This window comes from Saccostrea cucullata, unplaced genomic scaffold (genome assembly GCF_032062105.1).
Source record: "Saccostrea cucullata isolate Sc308-1 unplaced genomic scaffold, CSIRO_AGI_Scuc_v1 ctg870, whole genome shotgun sequence".
NCBI classification, from domain to species: Eukaryota; Metazoa; Mollusca; class Bivalvia; order Ostreida; family Ostreidae; genus Saccostrea; species Saccostrea cuccullata.
This window is the reverse complement of record NW_026930195.1, coordinates 91092-108663: the sequence shown is the minus strand read 5'-3', so window position 1 is coordinate 108663 and position 17572 is coordinate 91092. Positions and strand designations below refer to the sequence as shown.

General features: G+C 37.5%; 2 protein-coding genes across 2 annotated transcripts; both read left to right on the top strand.

Annotated features, from left to right (window-relative positions):
- Nucleotides 1-924: 924 nt before the first annotated feature.
- Nucleotides 925-2211, top strand: LOC134283223 (putative nuclease HARBI1). Its single transcript, XM_062765670.1, has one exon. The coding sequence runs from the start codon at nt 925-927 to the stop codon at nt 2209-2211; it is 1287 nt and encodes a 428-aa protein (XP_062621654.1).
- An 8550-nt stretch (nt 2212-10761) lies between these two features.
- LOC134283212 (uncharacterized) lies at nt 10762-12709 on the top strand. The gene is made up of 4 exons (XM_062765660.1): nt 10762-11757; nt 11843-11959; nt 12055-12157; nt 12262-12709. The coding sequence occupies exons 1-4, from the start codon at nt 10881-10883 to the stop codon at nt 12707-12709; spliced, it is 1545 nt and encodes a 514-aa protein (XP_062621644.1). The 5' UTR covers nt 10762-10880.
- The last annotated feature ends 4863 nt before the right edge of the window (nt 12710-17572 follow it).

The following is a 17572-nucleotide window of genomic DNA, read 5'->3' as shown; positions in this document are numbered from 1 at the left end:
AATCTGAAGGGTGAACGGGAATAATTTAAAATGCATTCTCAATATCAGCTTAAAGAATAAAGCCCCCGTCTCATACTTTTTTAAAAATGTAAACAGCGTCGTCAATTGTCTGATACTTGATGAAAGTGCAAGTTTCTGGGCGTATTCTGTCATTGATTAATTAACCTTCTGAGTACGTCAAATGATGAATAACCCGAAAATTGCAAAGTTTTTTTTTCGGCTCTTGGCCTAGGGGCGGACTTTAAAAGGTTCTTGAAGCGGAACAGCAGCTCGTGTAATTCTTTGTGTATTTTGTTTTTGAAGAATGTTTAAATTTTGCCTTGCAAAGTTTAAATTGTCGCTAAAGGCCCGGTCCCACTGGCGTTAAGGAAGATTTGCGTACGAACTGCGCACAAAATTGGTTTATATTCGCTAAACATTCGCAATATTCGTGAAACATGCTTGTATGAGTCGGCCGACATCCGTACACGTTCGCAATTATCCGCAAAGGCACGTTTTTCCGTTGCCAGGATTTTTGAGCTGCTCAAAATTTTGATTGCGGATGACATCCGCCTTGCATATGCAATACATACGCAATGCGTACGCAAAACATACTCGGTCTTTGCGCTGTATATCCGCTGGTTTCCGCCGATATCCGCAACTGACGGGGTATTGCGGTTTGGCAGTGGACTGGGACAGTGTGTAAAACGGATATATAGCGTGACTATCACGTCCATATAACGAACTAAAATAATTCGTAGCGAATGCATACGGATTGACCACAAATAATGCGTTTGTATAATGTCTGCTTTGCATCTGATTTACGAACAAATTGCGAGTGCATAACAAACACTTCACGTAAACCCAAGTACTATATAAAGTAGCAGAAATAGTCATATTAGCCAGTCATTGCCAGTGTAGCTGTGGAGAAGTACAAATATAGTTATGGATCCTCGAAGACGTTTGATAGTTGCTACCATCCAACAACATAACAATCAACTTTTCCAAGTTCAGCAATTGATGCAGAGGAGGAGAAGAAGGCGAAGAAGAAATCATAGAGCTGTTTGGGTGAGACCATGGATTGATAGAAGACTGGACCTTGGCATGTACAATAAGCTGATGATAGAGCTGCGTAATGAAGATCCACATGCCTTTCACAATTTCATGAGAATGTCCCCAGCCATGTTTGACGAAGTGGTGAACCGGCTCACTCCCAGACTGACCAAGGAACAAACCAACTTCAGACCTAACTTGGAGCCTGGTCTCAAGGTGGCAGTAACCCTGCGCCACCTGGCCTCTGGTACAAAATACAGGGACATGCAGTATGCCTGGAGGGTGCCACACAACACCATCAGCAAAGTTGTCAGAGACGTATGCGAGGCCATAGTGGACGAGTACCTTGATGAGCAGATGACTTGCCCAACCACCGAAGAAGAATGGCGGCAAATTGCTGATGACTGGCTGCAGAGGTGGAACTTCCCTCACACCATTGGTGCCATTGATGGCAAGCATGTGGCATGCAAGGCTCCCCCCAACACAGGGTCGGAATACTACAACTACAAGGGCTTCTTCAGCATCATACTGTTTGGCATGGTCAGTTCCGACTACAAATTCCTCTGGGCTGACATATCAGGAAATGGCGCTGCATCAGATGCCCAAATCTACAACCACAGTGAGCTGAAGCAAGGTCTAGAAAGCGACAACATCACGGGTTGGCCACGTCCAGACCCCCTTCCCAATGACACACAAGATGTTCCCTACTTCATTGTTGGTGATGATGCTTTCTCCCTAAGAACATACCTGATGAAGCCATACAGCGCGAAGAACCTGACCAGGGAAGAGCGCATCTACAATTACAGATTGTCAAGGGCAAGGAGAGTGGTAGAAAATGCCTTTGGTATAATGGTCAATAGATTCCAGGTACTGCTCACCACCATGCAGCACCATGATGAAACAGTCAGGCTCATAGTGAAGGCTTGTATTCTGCTCCACAACCTGATGCGCACCCGATACCCAGTCCTGCAAAACAGACTTTTAGACCGTCAGCTGCAAAATGGACAAATGGAGCCCGGAGAATGGCGAAGGGGCCAAAACCTATTCGACACTGTGGAAGTCCAAGCACCTAACAGAGCTTCAAAAGAAGGCAAGATGCAGCGCAACCTCATCAAGCATTGGTGCAATTCACCTGCTGGTTCCGTAGCCTGGCAAGACAAAATGATAGACTTAGTGTAAAGACAGACCTTCAAAACACTGGTTCATTTCGCCACCTTCTTGATGATTTAATTAACAAGAATGTAATATTGGATGATGTATAATAAATGTATGATGAATTTTGAAGTTTGCCATACTTTTATATCAAGTTCAAAATGTATTGTCTTTCATTAATGTAAGGGAAGTCACAAAAAAGAGGCACATAAATCAAAGTTAACAAACACTGTCTTTTATTTTGTTCATAAGGGACATTATGAGTACTGAAAACATCAAATAAACAAGTGAACTGTCCATTGCACAATATAGGCCATAAATCTACTGAGAGGCCTGTGGAGATGCAGGAGTCGAAGGCAGTGGAGCAGGAGGTGTGTTCAGGGACCTCATGGAAGACAAACTGTCATCCCCCGATCCACTGAGTGACAGGTTCATGGAGTCATCCAAGACGTCATGTGTCAATTTCAACACTTGAGACAAAGTGTCTGAACGTCTTGGCTGGTCAGTGGCACCACTGGTACTTGTCTGCTGAGAGTGTGCTGGCTGGTACTGGGGGAAAGCAAGTGATTGTGTCTGCTGCAACTGCTGAGTTAGCTGGTACTGGGGGATGGCAGGTTGCTGTGGATGCTGGAACTGCTGTGTTAGCTGGTACTGGGGGTGATACAGGCCCTGAGGAGGGGTAAACTGGGACTGTGTCGGCTTGGATGTTGCAGGTAGAATAGAGTGGAGATTAGTAGACGAGGAGAAGTCGATGGCGTTAGGGTTTTGCAGCAGGGATGTGATCTTTCTCATCATGGCATCGTACTGATGATCGGGTAGTCTTCTTAGCGTGTCCGACACGTAGGTAATGAAGGGCTCCCTGGGTGAGGATGGCTTCTCGCAAACAAGCTGGGACAGCAGTTGGGTGTTGGCCTTCATGCTGTCCCTCATCTCTCTCAAGCACTCTTCGTCAGCATCCTGGTGCCTTCTCTTCGTCGAACGGCTGGTGCCACCTCTGCTGTAGACTGCACCTTTTAAGGCCTGTGCAGTGGTCTTCTCTATATTAGAGAGCAGCCCTTCAGTCTCCACTTCCCTTTCGCTGTCGCCTTCGACAGGGATGACACTCTCAACTTCTGATTCAGCATCAGAAGCAACTTCTGCAGCGTCAGGGTCCACGTCACGAGGCAGCTGTAAGTATAAACAAATAAGTTAAAGTTCCATGGTTTTGCGCTATAAAGGCATCAAATTAAGGAAAAAACAATTTGCACAATATTACTTACAGATTTCATGGGTGCAGACGACCGGTGTCTCAGCTCTCCCTCATAGAAGGAACACTTCTGCAGCACATATTTCTCTCTGTCTGTTAGCTTCTTCGCAGCCTGCCCAGACTTGACCTTGTGCAGCTTCACATACCATGTATGCATCCCCCTCCACCAGCCCTGCAGATGTTCAGAGGACACGTCCAGGTCCCTTCCTTTCTCTTCCCACAAGGCCTTCTTCCTGTTTGTGTCCTTAAACAGCCTGTGTCCCCTTCTCCACAGTAACTCATTTTCCTCCAGCCACTCAAACACGGCGTCCTCTTGTTCTGACGGGAGGGTGAAATTCATCCTTGGCTTCCTTTCTAGCTGCTGGTCTGTTGCTTTCTCCTTGTTCTTTCCACTACCCTTCCCCTTGCCAACAATAGGAAGTGTATCAGAATCTCCTGCATGACTAGGACCAGAAGCGACTTCCAGTACCTCAACGACAGCAGCGGCTTCAGGAGGTGGGGTGGGAGACCTGGCGACAGCCCGGGATGGCGCTGGAGGGGGCGGGGTGGGAAATGGAACCCTCCCTCGAGCTCCTGTATCAGCTTTAGTCTTCTGCTTCTTAATCCCCTGCCTCTTTGACCTCTTACGGCCGGACATGTTTTCGGTGTGGTGTTGGTATGAAAAGTGATGCTAAAAAGCCCGCGCTTCTTTTTTATGACCGCAACGCTAATGCCGCGCGTGCTCAATACAACCGTTGTTTCTGCAACACGTGCGGAATGCATTCTCAATACATCCGTGATACTTCCGAGATAATTGCAATGTATTCGATCCGTTTCCTCAATACATGCGATATACACCCGTGATTGTTCGTTATAAATCCGCAGTGTTTGCAATACATTCGTCAACATTTACCAGTTGTACCCCTCATGGAAGAGCATCCGCTATTGCATACGCTTTTATTCGTGAAATATCCGCTTTTGTTCGTCATATTTTCGCTATGCTATTTAATATATCCGTCATTCATACTACGAAATTTGTCATTTTTGGCCAATTTTGTTGCGAACGACAGCGAACGCCCGAAATTTGTATGCTAAATTCATGCGCAATTAATCCGCTCCCCAGTGGGACCGGGCCTTAAGACTCCGATGTCATATACCCTTAAAAAGGTATTTAAACCCTTCTTTAAAACATAAGACCAGTAATTCCCTATCAGTTCAATGCATTGATAATCCATATATATGATTGCGCCCATGACAAAAGGGCCTTATGGCATTTTTCCTAAAACAGAGAAATAACGTCATAAAGGTGTGACGTTGTGATGTGCAATGTCAACGCAGATTTTTTTCTCAACCACATGTTTCGCGTTTTGACACTGTCGTAAATTTTGTTTACATTGATATTTAAGTTCTTCCGCTCAGGCGGAAGACCTTCTACTGATTCTGATGGTTAAGATTATTCCTATTATTCTTTTTTTTTCCTAGACGCCAACTTTGAGACCTCGTAACTCGCTCATTTCTTAACAGATTTCGCTCATATTTTCAGAGTTTTTGGACGTTACAAAACTCAATTAAAATGTTTTCATACATTTCAAAAATTCCCTTCCGCTTTCGAGTTATTTCCCTTTAAATGAAAATTTGGTACTGTTCGTTTCCAGACAAAGGCTCAGAAAGACAAAAGCTGGAGCAGAATGTCTACTGCATTTAAATACTGAAAGAATTGAAGTTGTGCATATCGGTTTTTCTTTTTCGATTTCTGCGCTCAAAACGGTGTTAGATAGGGGTCAAAAATGAGAATGCCTAAAAGCGCCAAATTTTACATATATTTCCTTGTGTATCTTTTAAACTAAAAATAATTTGTTAAGACATGTTTCACAAATATTGTGCATAATTTTAAGATCTATCATTTGACATCATTAATAATGCAAAGTTTTTGCATTATAACTCAAAAACGGTAAAATTTCGATATGGTTATCGATTTGAAATGGGTTCTTTAACATCTTATTGATCTCATGAAAACGTTATTTGTTCGAATCTTGTGTTATTAAATGAGCAGCAAACTTTATAATCCATGTACAGGTAACTGATTAATTTTATACAGCAAGTGAAGAATTCTTTATGCGTACGCGAATAACACGTACTATAACTGAAATAAACTGGATAAGAATAATATACTTAACTAAATTGAATGTTAAACTTTGTTGAAATAAAGTTTTTAACGTATTCTCTAGCTGGATGTCATACAGATTATTCAGAGACAACCTTCTCCTTGTATTTAGTTTAAATTACAAGAGGGGAGATAGGAAAAATACTTATCATCTTTCATTCGATACTCAATGTAGCATTATTTATTAAAAAAAAAAAACAAGCTTAAAATAATTCACTGTCATTTAATTCATGCATCGTGAATTTTCCTCGGACTTTGACTGTTTTTGTTTACAATTGTGCAACCCGTTTATCGATCGCGCATTGACCTATATACATTCCGGAGGTCAACATTACCGCTCTTTGATTTTTACGCGAGTCCCGGAGTTATCTAAAACGATGCTAGTCATCGATTTACTGAGTTTAAAATCAAGAATTTGTTATAATATTTGCGTAAATCGTAAGAATATTTCTAGACACAAATATAAAGGTTTTCTTGAACATGTATGAGTATTAAAAGATAAAATGTCTGATTCTATTCTTTGACGAATGAATAAGAGGCGCTGCGCTTTTACTCAGGTACAGATGATTTCTCTGGACGAGTCCATCGGTTACATTGATAGGTGACGCAGGATGACCTATCGACAACTCTGCCAATTTTGATTGTGATTGTAATTGCACATGTACATAAATTAATGTTGAATTCTACACTTGTGAAGTACAATATAGTTTCGTTATTTAAAGAATCGGGATATCACAACTGCAACTTAATTGTATTTAATTTGAACGGATGATTCTATTATTGGAAAGATACACATATTTAGGCGCCGTCGTCTCCCTCTCAACTTTGAAGTAATTGCAATCGTTACATGTATACGGGCCTATATCAAGTTATTCTAATTGCTTAAATCATTTCAGGAAAAATTGCGATGTTGTTTATAATAGCAATTACAAACAAACATGACAAATGCACACAGTATAAATTGTAAGTGGAAGTGACGTTTTCAATTCTCATGAAAATCGAAAATTAAATTATAAATTTCTTTTATTTCATCGAATAAAAAGCTAGAATATTACAATGACACGATTTTATGTGCATGTACTTGATATTAACTAAGTACATGCTGTTTTACACAGAAGAGCACCCAACATATATGAGCTTTAAGAATACGAGAAAAAAAATGAAGAATTAGAAATTTTTCTTACAAATTCAAAATTGCTTCCTGTAATTTCAAACAAATATTCCAAGCCTTTAAATTCTTTCGTGTTTATTAGACTAAAAGAGATTAAATTATTAAATTTCCACTCATTGCGATACGTAACCCCCCTGAAATGATACAATGCTTTCCTTCAGAGTCGAGAATGGCAGGCCAGGGCTGGTGTTGAAATCCATGATTAATCCATAACCTATTATATTTACATTTCCAATGTCTTTGTCCGAGATAAAATTACCAATTGTAAATGTAATTGATTTCCTCATGAATGTTTTGGCGCAGTTCCAAAAAAAACACGTGCAGGGCGGGACAACACCTAGAGAGAAGCAGGCTTGGAGCCCGTGGATTGGCGGAATCAAAGCATGTAAATATAAGGAATAACTGTCAGATTTTTCGAATTCATGAAGATGATCAATGGATTGGCTTGTGTGATAATTTTATGCATAAACGCCTTCGGCGTTTATGCAAATTATCACACAAGCCAATCCATTGATCACTTCATGAATTCGAAAAATAAGACAGTTATTCCTTAAATAATATTAACCAATAATCATACGCGATCTTTTTTTTTAATTCGCAGGTTGTCAAATAATTTTTTTTTTAAAAAGTCGGCAGAGATAAGTACGCGTCACTAAACTTTCTTATTCATAAACGTTTTAATTTCTAAAACTTGTGACCATTAGAGTATACAATCGAGCATCGAAGTGTGTACATGTACTACATGTACTACAGTGTAGTTGTTTTTTTTGGGAGGGGGGGGGGGGCTACCAGTTTTCGCTGCATTTGATTTCCCGAATTTTGCATTGCATTTCCAACAATTAATAATTTTATTTATTACATTCATTATTTTCATTCTGGATTTTTACACTATTGTTTTTAGCAATTCAACGTTAACAAAGTTAATAGAATATAATTGGTGAAAGTAACACAAATGATTTATAAAATGAAAGTCAAGCAATAAAAAGTTAAAGTTTGTATTTTGAAAAATAAATCAAGTCAAGTCACATAAAACAAAGACAGGTTGAAACGCTCACACATGGACATACACACAAAGGTTTTGGTAACTCGGAATAGTCCAGAGTAAAGCTATATTTTCTTGATACGGAATGTCCAATACATCTAATGTTCACGTCCGGGATAGTCCACGGCAGTTTTATCACACATACGCAATTATCATACAAGTAGAACGCTCTTTGAGGTTGAGGATTGACACTTATTCCTTGGATAAATACTGAGTGACGAATTCCTTTTTACTGTCTTAACTTAACTTGATAGGTAAATAAGTTTAGCATATGTTAAAAATAAGCATTAGAAATAATTCTTTTCATAAAATTCAATTCTGTTACATTTCAAATGAATTTGTAAAATTAACTTTATGACAATTGTCTAGCTGCAGATCTGTAGCTCGCTAGCTGTTCTAAAAAATTGAGATGGATCACCAGATAGCTATAGTGCTACACATATTATCTCAAATTCAGGCTCAGAAGGACTAGTACTATTAAAAACGATTGTAAGGAATGTTTAACTGTAGAAAAATTTAAGGAATGTGTTAGAGACACACGGTAAATAATATTTTTAGATTCAAGCAGTTGAAAAACACGGATATTGAATATAGCTTCAGCGCAATTTTTTCTAATATTTTCTATTTTTTTATTATTCGTATTTCTCAATTTATCATGTTCAAATAACGTGTATTTTTTTATTAGGGCACATTAATGGGGGGGGGGGGGGGGCGGCGGGTAAGTGGTGACTTCTATTGCCTCATTGCCTCAAATCTTTCACTTTTCATACCCATTTCACACATATTTGCGTTTACCAGGGGGGGGGGTCAGCGTTTTCCAGGGGGGGTCCATGGTAACTTTTTTCTTGTTTTAGTATATACATTTTTTAACCTGGTAAATTCCAGGGGGGGGGGGGGGTCAGGACCCCCCCCCCCCCTCTACATCCCCGCATGTGTCAACCAGTCTGACAGTGTCCATCTGTCACGAGAACTTTAAACTTGATAATAACTATTGAATGAGTTGAATTAGGACTTTCATATTTCACATGTGCATTACTTGTGACATGTGATTTTCAAATAAACTGTGATTTTTAACCCCGTGACCTTGATCTTGGAGCTTGACCTACTTAAAAAATAACATTACTTTAAATTGACCATAACTATTGAAAGCTTTCATTTTATAAACATGTAATGTATTACCCGTGTCAACGCCTTTGAAAATTCATTATGATTTTTGACCCTTTGACCTTGAAGTTTAACCGGCTTTTCCAAAATTTAAACATTGCCTAAAATTGACCATGACTTTTGATAAAGAAAGGATAACGCTTTCATACCTAGATTTACACATGTATATACGTATTAGCTTTGACTAGGCCTATCGAAAAAAGTATAGCTTAAGAATTCGTCAATACGGTAGCACACAAATTGGCTTTGCTTTTCACCAGCGTGTGTCATGGTGTGACGTAAGGTCATTTTAACAAGGTCAAGGTTGCAAACATTCCTTTACTATCTTTTTTAATAGTAAAACATAAATAAAATGAGATCTACCCTTAAAAGATTGCTTTTACATTAGAACGTGGCATGACCTTGACCCAAGGTCATTTCTCCCTGTCCGCAGCTCCGACGGAAGACCTACTCGTTGCTTTGCAACGAGCTCGGCTCTAGTTCTAAATAAAATTTATTGCCATACTTTGTATGTATTTAATTTGTGTCTTTATGTGTAAGTCATCTGATTTTAATAAATATTCAACGGATTTTTTCCGAGGACGGATTCTTTACTATTTGTCTATATTTCCATAACAATGTGGAGCTCCAGACGACCAGCTGATGATAAAACCTAATTTATGCATGTAAATCTACCTATAATGTCCATGTCTTGAATATTGAGAAACTGTGTGTGATTTTAATATGGATCAGTTTGAGGTAACAATTTTTTTATCCCTACATGTAAGTACCGGTAATTTATTTCCTTTATACCAGTAGATCCGCTCCACCGCTATTCCTCTGATCATGTAAACAATGAACCATCTGCGTGTAAACATACTGCATTTACATTGAATAAATAGTTTGATAAAGTCTATTTGTATGAAAATGGAACAAAAAACAATTTTTCTACCTGAAAAGATTAAAATAATTAGTGTGAGTTGTACATATCTACCAGAACACGTAGGATTGCGCCGATATATCCCCCCGAAAAAAAAAATAATTCAGGAGGGATAACTCTGACAATCTAAGTATTTCAGAGGGGTACCAGAGAGGGTGTATTTTTTCAATTTAAGTTAAAAAGAAGTATTTATTGCTTTTGCAGTGTAAAATTACTTATAAAGTTCTTAAACTAGCGAATAAAATTTATTGTTTTGGGTTAGTGTATATACATGTATTTATTTATGTATTGCAAATGAATATTTTGAACACTCCGGCAGTAAGATTTAAATAAAAAAATCAGAATATTCCAGGATTTAAAATTGAAAAAGCCTTTAATTTATTCACTTAAATTGATAAATAGATCGATTATTGTTTTGATATATTTATTTATTTATTTAATAGTTTGATGGATTTGCAAACAAATAAATAATTTAAAAATATGATCTAGGTTAACTTTCTCTCTCTCCCCCCCCCCTCTCTCTCTCTCTCTCTCTTTCTCTGAGGCATTTTTAAACAAGGACTACGCCCTCTATTTTTATTCTCTCCATCTTGCATAAACATAAAAAAAAAAATACAGTACAAATCCTTTATAAAACAATGTTTTATTATTTATTGGTTAATTGTATGAAAATGAATGTGATAAATTAATGATTCATAGACTTTTTACTGCTCATAGGAACTCGAAAACTTGTTTCGAGAACACTTTGGAAACTCTTCATTGAAAGATGATGAAAAACAAATGGAAAACAGTGATGATGAGATACCTATAGAAGAAAATGAAGTAAATGATATTATTGCAAGCAGAGTTAATCAATATGCAGAGATTGAAAGTGACGGAGGAGACAAAGAAGAATCGACAGATAGTTCTGGAGAATCACATACATGTAAATTCGGATGTCAGTGTTCAGCTAACTGTTTTGAACATTTTACAAAAGAAGAAGTCACAGATCACATTAATAAATTAAAAGAAATGGGTAAAGAAGAGAAAGAGATGTACATCATGGGCTCTCTCAATCAAAAAGGCAGCAAGAAGATAACATCCAAGAGAAAAGAGAAAAAAAGAACTAGATATATTTATACTTTCAAAGGCCATGAAATATGCAGAGACGCATTTGTTTATATCTACGATACGACTCGAAAAGTTTTGAGAAATATTGCCAAACATCTCAGTGAACATGGAGCTATCCCCCGAGAGCATGGCAACACAGGAAAGAAACCTTCACACTCTCTGAAATTCGAAGAAATTCGCAATGCGGTGACATTTATTTTGAATTATGCTGGAGAAGTAGGGATGCCCCAGCCTGAAGCCCCTAGGGGAATTGACGGAATTCCACCGGTGTATCTTCCATCATCAGACACCAAGAAGGACATCCACAAGCGTTATGTTGCTTCATGTGAAGAATCTGAATTCCGTGCTCTTAAAGTGTCTTCTTTTCAAGACGTCTGGCTTAAATGCGTCCCACATATCAAAATTAGCAAACCTAGGGATGATGTTTGTCATCGATGTGAGCGTCTGCGGAAGGAAATTATTGATGCTGTTACAGAAGAGGAGAAGCTTTCGGCAATCAACGCCTTTCAGGAACACATTGCAGATGCGAAGAAAGAGCGCGAGTACTACAAAGCCTGTATAGAAAATGCAGTGCAGGAAATGGAGAACTGGGAAGGTGAGGAACTTGCAAATATCCATTATACATTTGATTTTGCCCAGCACTTTCAGTTGCCACACCATTCTCGCCAGATGGGTCCAACCTATTTCGCTCAGCTACGCCGGATCCAGGTGTTTGGAGTAAGAATTGACAGCGTTTCCAAGCAGCTTAACTTCATCGTGGACGAGAATCAAACTATAGGTATATATTCTATTCTGCAGCTTTTTGATTGAAATAAGCATTTTAAAACAATGTGATGATTAAGTTCATGCACTTCTCTTCGCAGGACCAGACGGAACTCAAACAAGTGGACCTAATGCAGTCATAAGCATGCTCGACTATGCCCTTACAGAACATAACTTTGGTGAACAAAAATGCACACTTCATGCAGACAACTGTTCTGGTTGGTTCCATAACAAATTAAAAGTCTTTCTTTCATAGATGTACCGAGTATATATATATATGTCTATATCTAATATATCAACACATTCATTTTAGGGCAAAATAAAAACCAGTTCGTCATAGCGTACCTCTGTTGGCGTGTTATAACTGGACGTCATTGTGAGGTAGAATACTGCATGCAAATACCTGGACACACGCGGTAATTAAGTAACTACATAGTACATTTATGAGTATAAGTGCTCTTTATTCTTTACTTTCTTAAAGTTCAACTGTTTATTGATACAGCACTTTTTTGTACTACAGGTGCTTGGTTGATAGTGGATTTGCGCACATCCGGAAGCTCTATAGACGCTCTGACATTGATTCTCTTGCACAGTTCCTCACACTTGTTAATAAATCGGCCGCTTCAAATGAAGCAGTATCCTATGATGATACTTGGCAGTGGCGAAACTGGAAAGACTTTCTTTCCACTTACTTTCGCCCTGTGAAGAGTGTACGTAAGTACCATCATTTTAGATTCACTTCTGCAGAACCATGGTACGTTTACGTCAAGGAGCGAACCGACTCGGTAGAACAGAAGTTCTCATTGAAAAAAATTGGTGCGCCTAACTTCGATGCCACCGAGATTCCAGCAATTCTACCTCCTGCTGGGATGACAAGGGAGAGGCAGACCTACCTTTACAGGAATGTGAGGCCTTATGTGCGCCCTTCCCACCAGGAGGACCTGTGTCCTACACCAACGGAAGAATAAATTAAATGCATGAATCAATTGTACATACTCAGTATCAATTTTCACTTGCCAGTTAGTACATGACTAATTAATTAGTCAGTGAAAGACAATATGCTGATAATGAACCATTTTCAAATGTAAAATATGTTATTTTAAATGTTTAGTTTTTGCATTAAATGACATTAGCTTCCTACGTTAAAACTCGGTTATACCGAAGCTACTGGGACAAATGGAATTACTTCGTTACATCCGTAATTCATCATAGACATATCAGACATTTGTTAAATATATACAGGATGGGGATCAAAAATAAATTTGCTATATCTGTTAATTTACTATATCCGTAATTGTATTTATTTAAATGAATTTTGCTTTAATAGTAGAGACATCATGTTTAATGTTAACTTTGGTTGATACATTAAATGCAACACAAAACCTTAAATTGTGTTTTCAATTATTCTGGATCAGGTTATTTCCAAAGAGTGGTGGACTTCACTTATTTCCTAAAGGCAATTACCATATAAGAGATATACCTGATTTATCCTGAACCTTTCACAGACTCATTAACTATTTAAACATGTAATGAGTGATTTAATTCTGAGAAATAACAATTATATGTACATGCATTACAATGCAAAAAGAGTCACTTTCAAAGTTAATTTTTTGACGTTTGTGCAAAAATAACGTAACGTCAAAGTTTACTTATTTATATATCATTGATATAAATGAAGAAAAAACTACTTAGAATTGATGTAGGACCATAAAAATTCAGATTTGGCAACTTCAAACCTTGCTCTATCAAAATCCATGAAAATCTCAAAATGTATAAAAATTGCCATAAGGACCCTTTCCCATGGGCGCAATCATATGTAACCTATAAGGGGTAACAATTTCAAACTTATTTTGTTGATTTAGGAGCGAAGTGTTTAAATTCTGCCGGACCTTGATAACTGCAAACCCTTTGTCTTCCTTTAGCATTTGAGGTTGATTGAAGGGAAGTGAAATAGACCTGTCTACTATAATCTCTCCTAAAGCTCTGATTAGTACAGGAAAATATATACTCTTGTCTGGCGCAAATCCCCTCCTCGGAATTGTGAAAGTTATAAACAGAATGACTTTGTATACCGTTTTTTCCCTTGAGTATTTATGAAGGGACGAACAATAGTTTTCTGAAATGTCGTATTATACTTTGTTTGTAAACCGGCTGTTAAGACATTCTGATACAATTCAATATTAACGCGATCCAATTGAAGCTCCCCAAGAGAAATTTTCTTCATAATCTGAAAGTCTTATCACAATTGATAGTTGCCAATGCATTGGATTGATTTGCCAGCTTTTGGAGAAAAGTGGCATTTTTCTTTAATTTATTATACCTCGTTTACATTTTCTTTTTTGTTTTAGGTCACCAAAGAGTGTTAAAAAGCCCCCAATAAGGAGTTTTTGGGGTGCAATAAAAAGTTCATATCCAAATTTCTAAGTTTTGAGGGCATAAAAACCTTAAAACATGTCTTATGATAAGTGATTACATTTTCTTTCTCGTCTTGATAAAAGGCACATAAAGATGGCTAAATAAAATGGAAAAGGTTTCCGAGTTCAAAAATTTTATTTCTGACCAAATCTAAAGGTTCTTTATTTCACTTTTTTTCTTTTCAAGACCAGAAAGAATACGTAATCAGATTTTTTGTTGGATCAATAAGAAAATGTTCAGCCCCTAGACTCTTTCAAATTTGTGCTTCGAAAATTTTCAGTGCGCTATTTGAAATACGTTTTTGGGCTGATTTCTATAATATTCCAGCAATGTAGACATACTTTTATATATTATGTTCATCTTACAAAGCAGAACCTGATTATACAAAAGATAATATTCAATCTTTATTTTAAGGGAGGTTTATTCCCTTCGAGTATTTTTTAGAGTACGCGAAAAACAAGAGGCCCACGGGCCTTATAGGTCACCTGAGCATTATGCAACAACTTTCCAGTGATCGAATTTGATTCATGTTTTAAGCCAGATGCTATATGGCATTCACAATTTTGAAAGAGGCACAATTGATCATCATAACAAAACACTTAGCAGTTGCTAAGCTTGGTTACTGAATACCCATACGCAGGGTAGGGGAACAATATTCCAACTTATCAGTAATATTCAGCAATAATCAGTAGTGCCCCTAACACTGTGACGTAAACCCCTGACCCTAGGTCCACACATTGCAAAAATTTTAAAAAGGTACCCTTAAAATTGCCTATCAAAAAAGAAATACATGTTTTTTAAATATAAAGGAGCAGATTTCAAACAATTAGTTCATTTTCAGTATATAAGTAGAGCCCTCCCCCCCCCACTCCTGACCCTGGGGCCTTGAATTCACAATTCTGCAAGATTAGGGCCCTTGCTCATCATAACTATTTAAGGAGTTCATCTGCTTCATACCCAGAGACAGAGAAGAAAATTTTCAAAGATTTAATGTATTTTCATTATATAATCAATAGAGCCCCTCCCTAACACCAGAACCCTGATCCTGTGACCATAAAATTCATAATTTTAGAAAGGGCATTTTTGCTCAGCATAAATATGTACTTAGTTAGTTTATTTAATACCTAGGAGCAGAGAAGATTTTCACAGAATTCATGCATTTTCACTATATAATCAATAGAGCCCCCCCCCCCCACACACACACACACACAAAACCCTTGACCCTGGGGCCATAAAATTCACAATTTTGGTTCAGGCACTCTTGCTCATCATAACTATGCACTTAGTTAGTTTATTTAATACCTAGGAGCAGAGAAGATTTTCAAAGAATCCATGCATTTTCACTATATATAATCAATAGATCCCCCCCACACACACACCAAAACCCTTGACCCTGGGACCATAAAAATCACAATTTTGATTGAGGCCCTCTTGCTCATCATAACTAAGCACTTAGTTAGTTTATTTGATACATAGAAGCAGAGAAGAAGATTTTCAAAGAATTCATGTATTTTCACTATATAATCAATAGAGCCACCCCTCCCCTCCTTAACACTAGAACCCTTGACCCTGGGGCTATAAAATTTACAATTTGGGTTAAAGTACTCTTGCTCATCATAACTATGCACTTAGTTTTTATTTGATACAAAGGGGCAGAGAAGAAGATTTTCAAAGAAATCATGTATTTTCACTATATATAATCAATAGAGTCCCACCCTAACACCAGATCCCCTGACCCTGGGGCCATAAAATTCACAATTTTGGTAGAAGCACTCTTGCTCATCATGACTATGTACTTAGTTGGTTTATTTTATACCCAGGAGCAGAGAAGAAGATTTTCAAAGAAATAATGCATTTTCACTATATACTTATTTAGCCCCGCCCTAGCACTAGAACCCCTGACCCCAGGGTCATGAATTTCACAGTTTTGGTAGAGGACTCAATGCTGATTACAAACATGCAAAGTTTGACTGCTTGATGTCCAGGAGTAAAGAAGAAAATTTTTAAAGATTGCATTAATTTTAGTGGCTTTGGCCCCACCCCTCAGGCCCCAGGGGGGCAGGGATCATGAAATTCACAATTTTTGTTCCCCTTCACCCATAGATGCTTTGTGCCAAATTTGGTTGAAATTGGTTCAGTGGTTGTAGAGAAGAAGCTGAAAATGTTCAAATGTTAACACACGACGAACGACGCACGACGACGGACGAAAACGGATAGCAATAGGTCACCTGAGTTTACTCAGGTGACCTAAAAATGTAGATCCAATTTTAGAGTTTTAGGGGCATAAAAATCTTAACAGATGTCATGATAAAAGTTATCGCATATTCTTCCTCGTCTTTTTGAGACAATGAAAATGATGTAAGGCACATTAAGATAGCTCCACAAATAAAACTTCAGGTCCCCGAGAAATGAAGAAATTAAGGTCAGATAAACCCCGTAAAAATGGAAAAAAGTTTCTGGGTTCAAAATGTTTATTTCTAACCCAAATGAATATAAAGGTTCTTTATGTCATTTTGTTCGTTTTTCAAACGAGAAAGAATATTTAATCAGATTTGTTGTAGGATAGATAATAAAAATTTCAGCCCCTTATTTAAACTTTCAGTGTAGACTTCGAACATTTTCAATGCGCTATTTGAAATGCCTGTTTGGCTTTTTTGTTTTAATCAAGTGATATTGACAATCCATATATCATTATGTTCATATTATTGATAAAAAAAAACAATTATATTTTTAATTTTTTGCAATGACTTAAAGGCAAATGAAATATTTTAGAAATACTTCTCATTAACAAAAGCAACAAGTGTTTACATACTATACTTATATTTTAATTTCTATACTTAAGCTACACCTGGTTTCAAATAATAATAATCAAGAAGGTGAGTTTTTGTGCTTCTTCTGATCACAACGTTTGTATCTTCATGCTCTAAGAATCTCTAGATTCGGGGGCACACTGCTCAACGCGTTATCGGCTACTCGGTTGTTATCGGACACTCGGTTGATAACAATTTTTGACAGGTTAATAAATTATTTTAAATAAACTCTGTTAAAATAGAAACAGAGAATATTCATTGTGCTTTTTGTAAACAGAAATGAATACGGATACAAAATAAAGCCTCGATACGTACTAGTCTAGCATTTGTTAGCCTTTGGAAGGCTTTTAAAGTTAAATTTGTTATATTTTGCAAGTTTTTCTCCGATTGGCATTGCTGTAAATAGCCTTTTTTCTTCAAAATCCTTGTTTACCTTGCGTTAATGATTGTGCACACGAAGACTTCCTCAGAATCTTGCAAATATGTAAATAAAGGGAAAAAATTGCCTGAGTTTAACTTTCAGTATGTTATCGGAAATACGGTTGAATAATGCACTTTGTTATCGGATAACTCGGTTTTGGTTATCGGAAACAACGGTTGTCATAA